Source organism: Medicago sativa, chromosome 5, assembly GCF_051527215.1.
Source record: "Medicago sativa cultivar Bolivia chromosome 5, Bolivia_mono, whole genome shotgun sequence".
Classification (NCBI taxonomy): Eukaryota; Viridiplantae; Streptophyta; class Magnoliopsida; order Fabales; family Fabaceae; genus Medicago; species Medicago sativa.
In genome coordinates this window covers 45377869-45388368 of record NC_140753.1, presented here as the reverse complement: position 1 = coordinate 45388368, position 10500 = coordinate 45377869, and the positions used below count along the sequence as shown (strand labels likewise).

The 10500-nt window shown below is 33.8% G+C and overlaps 1 protein-coding gene across 1 annotated transcript; it reads right to left on the bottom strand.

Annotated features, from left to right (window-relative positions):
- Window positions 1–757: 757 nt before the first annotated feature.
- Window positions 758–5205, bottom strand: LOC146922393 (acyl-acyl carrier protein thioesterase ATL3, chloroplastic-like). Its single transcript, XM_085715359.1, has 5 exons — window positions 4738–5205; window positions 2715–2815; window positions 1731–1840; window positions 1490–1585; window positions 758–1407 (listed from the first exon to the last, which is right to left on the bottom strand). The coding sequence occupies exons 1-5, from the start codon at window positions 4950–4952 to the stop codon at window positions 1291–1293; spliced, it is 639 nt and encodes a 212-aa protein (XP_085571485.1). The 5' UTR covers window positions 4953–5205; the 3' UTR covers window positions 758–1290.
- Window positions 5206–10500: the final 5295 nt, after the last annotated feature.

Sequence of the window (10500 nt, the reverse complement as noted above, 5' to 3'; positions counted from 1 at the left end):
ATTGTTCCCACGTGTCAAATCATTGTGAAGATATGTTATACAATAATAATACAATGATGAATATTGAAAACTTGTTATTACTACTATAAACTTGTATCAGATCCTTAATTTTTTATGTTTTTGAAGTTAAACAATTTTCACTTACAAGTTACATGTAAAATAGACCTGCAACATGTAAAAAAATAAAACTTATTTTAAATATGTTGTTGTTATGAACCACACCATCCACAGGCCTGCCTACAAATGTTTTGCACAAGACACAAACTATAAAAGTATAATAAACTCTTATTCAGTATGGTACCACATAATATATTTTTTGTACATTTTATTATGAAATTCAACTCCTTACATGTAAAATAGACCTACAATTGTTTTGCAAAAGACAGCTTTAATGACCAGTATAATAAACTATACCACTTCAAGACAATATTCAACTATTGCATTTGATTATACAGTACAATCATAATATTTCTTCTACATTTTAATTTTATATTCAACACCTACCATGTATCATAATGTATTCTAAAACTACTTAAAAACACATCTTACCGAATACTACCAATATAATAAAATTGTCAAATAAAACAGAAATCATATGGGGCTGGTGATGATTACTTGACTCATTTAAAAAACAATTACACAATATATTAGTCTCTCTTTGTTTATAAATAATTAAATCATTTTTCCAACAACTGGACTTCAAGTACCAAACTTTAAAAGCCGCCATATTGGAAGCTAAAGCACCTTCTTTAGTATATAAAATTTAAATTTTGAACTTAATTCACATTGTCAAATATTTTTCAACCACTTCACATCAACACCTCTGAGCAATTTCTCAACAGAATAAGAAACTAAGCATGCGGGTTCAGACTAACAAGATCCAAAAGTCCCTATGACGCTTTGACTAAATTGTTTAGTATTGCTAGAATTTGGTTTACTAAAATTGTTCTTCTCCCTTTCAAAATTGCTCATTCCCTTATATCAGCGGCAGTTTCAACATTTTTCAACGGCAATTAACTGCAGCCGACACTTTTAAGATCAGTTCAATCACTTTTTAAGTCGGTTCAACTGCTGCTGATATAAGGGAATGAGCAATTTCATAAGTGAGAAGGGTAATTTTCTTGGTTTACAATAGGTCTTTGATTCTTTACTATTAGTGGACTCTCCATTATAGAATTGTGCTACAGCACTGCTACCTCCCTGCCTATCCACATGACAAGTTTAAGGCAAATACAAAAACAGTTTACTTTTGCAATGATCAATCAATCAAATGTTCATCTGAAATATGCATCATGAGTCTTCACTGCGAATAAATTTAACAAATTTAGACTTGATATCTGCCGGAATTCGAATAGGACGATAGTTTTTGTCAAGCCACACTGCTGTGGCCTTGGCTTCCAAAATAGGCTGTCATTCAAATACACCAAATATCAAGCAATAATTTTTATGATAAAAAAGAAAGAGTAAACTGTAAGGGATGGAAGTAGACCTCTTGGTTTGGTAGCTTATAGATGAAGTGATCAAAGTATATGCGTGCAGCTGAAGAGCCTGAAACTCTAACCTTCACAACAAATCTGTCTCCACTCTGGTTGCAAGTTTTTAAAATCAGAACAAACATTGGCAAAACAGATCTATGCTATACAATATGTCATATCCTTTAACAGTACCACATTGTATCAGGAGATTATACCTAACAGACACAAATGACCGATAAATTAGGTGTGACTTACTCTTAGAGGTGCAAGGAATTTGAAGGATAGTTCTGACAATGCCAATGCATCACCACCGCGAGCCACGGCATCACAATTAATGCCAATGCTTTCCAAGAATTCATGACGACCTTATGAAGGTATTTACATATGAACAATCAGTTTATGCGTGGAAAAAAAGAAATTATAGCTTTTAATTGGTACAAAATTTAGGAAGATACGTTAATTTTTTTACAAATAATCAATTTAACATATTTCAATTAAGGATCCTTTATGGGTTACCCTCCCCCTCCCTCCCCCCAGATCAAAAACAAAAAAGAAGGATCAAATATACCAGGAAATATAAAACCAAGTTAAAGGGGCAACATTTAAATGCATAACCAAGATATGAGAAATACCATAAGTACAACACCTACAGAGCAAAAGATGCTAGCTGTGTCAATAACTGTTAGATTGCATTAAAGTTTGCACAGAAAAGTTTTGATATTTTGATATGACCCTCCAAAACCCAAAGCACAAAACCATAATAAGCCATGCATTGTCAATAATTCCCTTTAATCAAGGATTTGACCAATCACGTTTTCTTCTTGATATGATCATTGAGTCTATAAGTTTGTTTAATCATGATAAAATGAAGGTTATACAAATCGTATCTTATGATTGTGCTGTTCTGGTTTTGTTGCTTATTAAATGGATTCTCTTTTTTTGAACAAGACTAAATGGATTCTCTTAATACAGGTAATTTGTAATATGGACTACAACTCTAAACTCAAGTCATTTACTCAAGAGTATAAAACAAACTATACATTTTTTACATACAGAAAGAGATTAAGACACTGACTCAACAATATTTTGATCCTAAAGTCATCAAATTACCACAGCACTTCTGTCCTAATCATGTCATATCAAACATTGGTTTTCATTTAGATTCCTAAAGTGATATGAAGATTAAAGTAACAATCCATGGTGCTTAAAATCTACATGTAATAGTTCATAATGTCTCACCATGTTGGCAATAACCTGCATACACAGAATTGTTGACAACACCAAACTGATCCAACTCATAATCGCGAACTTTTAGTTCGACGTCACAGAACCCACTCATACTGCAAAATAACAGGCAAATGAGTATAACCCGCCATTAGAAAGAAGTATCATCTGGGAAGAAGAATATTATATATGATCTCACGAATGCACAAATTTACATCTCCATTTCCATGATTTCATGAAAAATATAATACCGATTAAATTAAATTCCATGATTTCATTAAAAATATAACACCGATTGAATTTATAAAATACAACGCTGTCTAGCCAGAAATAAATAACCCTGCCCAAACTGCTCAGACTATTTTATGCAGAGAATCAAATTGACTTTTAATTGTTTGTTTTCTTTCATACCCTTAGCCATGTTTAACATCTCTTCGATACTCTTGCAAATGACAATTTAGAAAAGTATATAATATTTGTTCTCTAGTTCATGATATTAATTACATTTCTTAATTCATGTGTTAAAACTATAAACGACTTGTAACATGAGATGGAGAGGAGAGGATAACAAAGATTAATCAATATATGCTTATATAAATTGCCGGTCCCCCTATTTTATCTCATCTTCAATTTTGGTCCCCATATTTTAGATACACAATGTTGATCCCTCAATTTTCACAACAATTAACATCTTCACCTATGAATTTGAGACTGAATTCGATGATGTGGCAAGAGAGATGCATAGGTGAGAAAAATGGTCATAATGTTCTTAAAAAAAGCAAATGAACATCTCGTGTGCCACATGATTAAAATTCAGACCAAAGTACTTTGACAACTTGGTTACCAAAATACTGAATTTAAAAAACGAGGGAGGAAAATTGTAAATGAGGTAAAATAGGGGGACGAAACTGTATTTAGCCCATCACATTTTATGTTATTATTTTGCAAAGGAAAAGTTATATTAACTGGTAAATTAGATTACATCTAACAGCATAAGATGTGCCAAACCAGTCCATACAGCAATCTGATACAAAGCTACTTCTTTCCTCAATCCATCTCATGTCTATTGTTACAATACCAAAACATGAGTTCTACTGGTCCTATTTTGTTATGTTCAAGATAACATATACTACCGGCCATCAAATATTATGAAACACGGACTCTCATCAGATTAGGTATGTCCCGGTGCTGGACACACATCGGTGTCCGACGCCGACACATATGATTACACTAAATTATATGATTTTCTCAAATTAGTAGCGGTGTGAGCGTGTCGTTGTCTATGTTGTGTCCAATGTCCACGTCCGTATCCGTGCTCCATGGATCAAGTATATTGTAGGTTGAGATATCAAATAATAGGAACAAAATTGTATTGATCGGCCCAATAATCTTCAATAGTAAGTGAGGCATAAAACAAGTTTAGACATATGTGACTATATTGTCTATATAGAATGCCTTTTTACTATTAGAATTTTATTTAAAATAAATGTTTATTGGTAGGCCTAAAGCGAAGGCTTTAGTGGCCTTAACCTTAGGCCGACCCTGTTCTCGGGAAAGGGCCCGGTCATGTCCGACCAAATTTGAGTAGAGTTCATTAACTACTCGAGCTTTGAACATACGGTTCAAACCGCATACATCATTAAATGAATGAACCTAAAAATCAATTTCGCTTATATTTAGAAACGTAGGTGAAGTATTTTATTTAAGACCACTTGAGTGGTCCACCAAAGAATATGTCCCAATTTCAAGTTCCCAGCTTCAACATCAGTAAAAAGGGCAACCCACAGATCAGCTCCCGCATACGCAGGCCCGGGAAGGCCCCACCATTTGGTGTATTGTACGCAGCTTTACCCTCGCTTTTTACACAAGAGCATTTCGGGACTTCAACCCGTGACCTTTCGGCCACACGACAACAACTTTACCAGTTGCGCCAAGGTTACCCCTCCCCAGCTTCAACATCAGTGAAAGAAAAATATCAACAACAAAATTAACAATGAAGAGTAAACAAGGGTTTTGAGGAGAAATTACATGTACATACCCTTTGCCTCCGCTGATATCAAAGAGTGGTAAAGATGCGACAGCTCTCACATGGTGAACTGACCGGAGTGCCGGTTGATTGAACGGCCGGCGGAGAAACGGGAAAGTGGGAGATTTACCGGCGAGGTGAAACGACGTAGTATTGAGGAATAATAAAGAAGGAAACGGTGTGATAGAAGCGTGGTTGGAGCAACGAAATGAAAATGGGTGCAACATTTTGTTTCTTTCTTTTTCTTTTGAGGGTGAAATTTAGAGTGTGGGCGTTATAACCTATGGTTCAAATGCAGCATTTTGAAAATTAAGTTATGCTCCTAGATTTTACCACCCAACTAACTAAGTTCGCTGTGCCATCCAAACTGTGTATTTTCAATGCACGAAATAAAGAACCATGGAAGTAGGTCATCTTCCTTCTCAGATTTTACTTATGTGACTTAACTAGATAGATAGATTTTTTTTTTTTTGAGGGAGATAGATAGATATTATGTCAATAAATATTTATAATTATACAAATATTTTGCGACAATTTAAACAACTTTTTTGTATACTCTTTCTCTCTTGTTTTTCGACAATAAAAAGAGAAAAAAATTGTATAAATATCATCTATCAAAAAAGAAAAAAGAAAAAAATTGTCTTAAAATTGTCACAAAATAATTGTATAAATATTTCTAAATATACAAATAAAACTTGTTTTCTATACATGTCACATTTTACTATTCACTCTTAATAAATCTCTGGATTTTCCTCTTTTCATTTTCGAAATTGTTCATTTACACCTAAAGCAGCTTAATCTATGGATTTTCCTCTTTTCATTTTCGAAATTGTTCATTTTCCTCTTTACATGTTACATTTTACTATTCGCTCGCTAAATATACCAAAAGCGCTTAATTGCCGCCGACTCAAGTTTATTCCGTAATAACAACGACAGTTCTCGCCATACTTCCAAAAGGCAAGAAAATTTGAATTTCTCCCTCCCCTTGCAGAAATCGAATTTCAACTTCAACCTCGCAAATCAACTACAAACTCAACTACAAGTAAATATCATTTTGCATTGGTCTTTTTTTTAAAAAAATGATATATATATATATATATATATATATATATATATATATATATATATATATATATATATATAAGATGTTAAATGTTAGTATTTTAGGGTATGTGAAATGTAGGTTTTTTTTGCATGTTAATGATCAAATAAGTTGGAATTGGACTTAGGATGTTGATTCGAGTAAGTTTCACTCCAATGTGGTAGTTTAGAGATTGAAATAAGACAATGAACTCATAATGTAGAGATTGAACTCCAAGTGTTTGATAAAATGTCTCAATGAAAAATTGATTGATTTCTTCATTGTTTTATGTCATGTAGACATGTACGACAACCTAAATAGGCACCAACTTGACGAAGAGACAATAACAAGAAATGCATGTAGAGAGGGTGGCGGCAAATCCTATTACTAAAAGGAGACGCGAGACGTATGAGTGGCACGAAGGGACGTCTCGGACGGGTGTGTCCCATATAGTGCACCCTAGCTAGCACTACGAGGAGGACTAGTATCGCTACGTCGCTCAGAGCACTACATGCACCGACAAGCACTACGAGCAACCTCACTAGTTTAAAGAGACACACTACGCGGAGGAGATTGAGCACGAGTAGCATGGGGCATTGAAAGCTCTACCCGCACCTGCATTCTTTTCCCGGGGGCCATGCCGACTTATCAATTCGACCATCTTTTGCTACACTTGTCGCCCGCAAGCTTTAGAGCAACGTCAAAGTAAGTCTAATTGTTTGTTTTTAATGATTAAAATGTTTAATTTAATTATTATATTTTTAACGGTTCAAATGCCGTATTGAATCATTTATTTTTTTAATTATTCAAATGTTTGTATTTTTAACGGTTTGTTGTTTTTTTTTTTGTATTTCGCTTCGAAGACACGTACGTTATGTAAAGGCTATATCACACAGAGGAAAATTAAGACCGTCCGGTTGGAGCTCCACGCGTAAACTCCTGCATCGGTTCTAGACTAGACTTAATGCTTCCGCCTACCCCACTACTTTAGACCGGGTTTACTAGCATCAATAGTGCCCTTATGACCACATTGTCCGAGAGGTAGCATAAGGAGATAAGCAAACCTTCCATTTACATGTGGGGGAGATGATCGTAACAATCGATGATGTGGCGTGTCTTTGACACATCACCATCGAAGGGAAGCCGATGAGACACATTGACTAGATTAATTATGAGTATGGTATTTAGCGTATGACAAAATTGTTGGGTGTAACCGAGGAGGAGGCGATTTATCTAACAAGCGGACAATGGGGTGGCTATGTTTGTATTCCTTGGTTGAAGAAGTTATACGAGAAGTACCTTAGTCGGGCCAATGAGTTGGAGGGGCCGACCGATTATGAATAGGAGGCGGAGAGAGACCTCACATGAGATTATTGCTTAAGGGTTTTCATGCCGCTCGTGGTCGGATGCACCATTCTCTCTCGGTAAGAGCAACAACCACATTAAGGTGGTATGACTTGAAGGAATGCGGAAATTTGAGTAGGGTGCGGGAGTGGTCATGAGGTGGGCCAGATAGGCTAATCTCTACAACCGGCTTTTTCGAGGTTACCGACCCCGAGAAGGGCTCCATTGGCGATTACTTGTCTCGCCGAGGTACACTATTCACTCCGCATAATTTCATTTTTGTGTTAAACTAAAAAAAAAAAAAATTTAGTCATGTTTCGTTGTTTGATAAGATCCAAGATTTGTAGCGCAACACCAAAGTAGACCTTTCCTTCCTTCAAATCCTTCTCAAATTTATAGATCATATTTCTTCATACAATAGCATGAATTTTGTTACCCCGAAAATGCAAATAGTTAATTAGAAGAAGAAAAAAAGGAACTGGATAAAAAAAATGAAGGAAAACTAAATACGAAATTTTCACACCTACATGCTATAACAAAAAACACATAAATACAACCACAATGAAAAACAATCATAAAAAGTATACTCGAAACCTAAATTATGGACACAAAATGTCTTTTATTTTATGAGAGGAAGATGGTAGATGAAGATAATGAAAAACAAATTGTCTATATATAGGAAAAAAATCATGCCAAGATCAATTTTGATTGGCTCATAAAAAATAAATGAGTCATGATCTATTTTGATTGGTTAAGAAAAAAAATTATGAGTCATGATCCATTCTAATTGGTTGATAAAAATATTAAATGCAATGGATACATAATACATAATACATAATTAAGTCAACTTTCTTGATCAAAGGTCTAATGCATTGCAAAAAATTTGTTTGAGGAGCATTAAATGCTAGAAGCAAAATGAGGCGCCACGTGTACTTATGCTCATAGAAGTATCCTTTTGTATTATATAAAGATGATATAATTAATTTTGTTTGATGACAAATTTAATTGAAAATTACAAAGAGTTACATAGAATGCTTGAATTTCACCGTAGGAAGATTATGGAATGGTTATTAATCTCTATGTTACAGTAGATCAATTAGGTGAATTTCCTTGACAGAGAGAGAATGACCTTGAGATGATGCAGAGAAGATGAAAGGTTCACATATTGAATATTGATTGAGTGTGGAAAGACACATGTGTTAATTAAATTAGAGCTTTTAATCGAACCATCTATTTAGATCCGATGGATTATATTCATTCTCATCATTCTCATATAGAAATGGCATTCTCATAGGATATATATATATATATATATATATATATATATATATATATATATATATATATATATATATATATGAGGATGTATATTATGAGAATGACTATCTTATATGAGAATGATCATCAACCATTAGATCAAAAATAAATGGGTGAGTTTAATTGATTTATCCCAATATAGCTTAAAACTCTATAAATTAATAATGTCGGTGACCGGAGAAATTTATTAATTTAGAGAGTTATTAATTTATAGATAAATTAATAATTATTAATTTAAAGAGTTTTTAAGTAATTATATTGTACATACCAAACAAAAAGGCAGATTAGTCTATGATTTAAAGAGTTTTTAAGAGTTTTCAGCTTAATTGATTTATCCCTATATACAAATTGATTTATCTCTATCTACAAATTAATTTTCAGTAACGTTTGCAATCAAATTCATTTGGTTATTAAGCCACGATACATCAACCATGCCGTGATTTCATAAAGTTTTTTTTTTTTTGCGTATATTGCAAATCGGTGTTCAAGAGTTTGCTACCGCGATCGTATAAAAAAAGGATTAGATCGGTTTCCTCTCGTTTTTTTCATGGTTCCTTTGTTTCGCTGGTTCAACTCTCAACCTTGTTTAATGTGTTTTCACTCAATTCTATTAACGGCCTATCGATCCTACTTATGAATCGCGTTACAACCTTCGTGATTACAACCTTTCACCAAATTCTTACCGATCCTACTTAAAATCTCGTGTTTCGACTTCATTGGTTGCACACAAACGGAAAACCAAAGCAAATACCAATAAAGAGGAAGATAAGAACCAAAAATTTAGTGAGACCATTCCAAAACATCTGCCCAATAACGTTTAGCAACTTTAGATTCATTGATCATGATGTGTGCCATTTTTGGCAAATACCCATTTTTCCTTTTTGCAACCCCATTTTGTTTTGAAATTCTAGGAGAAGAAAAATCATGGATAATTTCATATGTTTCATAGAAATTTTCAAAACGATCACGTTGATCACTTCGATCTTTAAAATAGTTGTTTCCTTTGAACTTTGAATTTGTTTGCGTAAGACGTAATCAATTTATTAGACCCGCCTTTGCTTCTTAGAAATTTTATCCAAGTCCATCCTCTAAAGTCATCAATAATGACTAATCCACATTTCTTTCCATCAATCGAGGTAGTATCTAGTGGCCGAAAGAGATCAATGTGCAAAAGCTCCAATGGTCTAGCGATAGAAATGATGTTTTTGATTTTGAAAGGTGTTTTTAACCATTTTCCTTTTTGTCATACATCACAAAGAGCATATGACTTATAATTCAGCCTAGGGAAACCTCTAACAAGTTTTAGCTTATTAAGTTTAGAGATTAACCTCCAGTTAGCATGGCCTAACCATATGTGTCATACCCATTTCTCTTCGTTCATAAACAAAAGGCATTTCACCTTCTCCGTTTACCCGATGAGAGAAATTGATTTTATAAACAATATTTTTCCTCTTACCACCGGAGAATATGGATCCATCAGTTTGATTGATCAATTTACATAGTCTCTTATTAAACACAACATCATAACCATTTTCACAAAAAAAAAAACCCATTGTGCCTCCATAATTAAGTGTTAGACTTTGGAACATATGTCTTTCTCCCGTCATGTGTCGTTAGCGACCACTTGTTCAGAACCGTTCTTGGTGTCTTGCTTTTGTTGCTAATAAAATTAGCAACATAGAAAATTTCTTTCTTAGGTACCCATATCTTGATGGGTCATCTAGTGGTTAGTTTGTTAGGACTTGTCCTTTTTCACTGTCTTAAGCTTGAAAGCTTTTAACATTGAACAAGCTCTCTTTTCATGTCCTCTCTTTATGCGTAGGAGAAAACAACATGTTTTAGTTTATATAGAGTATGAACCTTTGGTTTGTGTTCATCATCTGTATATCCAATACCTTTTATTTTGTTCCTTCTTACACCATAAATCATAGATGTCATTTTACTTTTTATTATGCTATTAGAGAGAAATTCCCGAAAAGCATGTTCATACCTTTTTCAATTACAATTGCTATGTACAACATCATTTCCTTTTT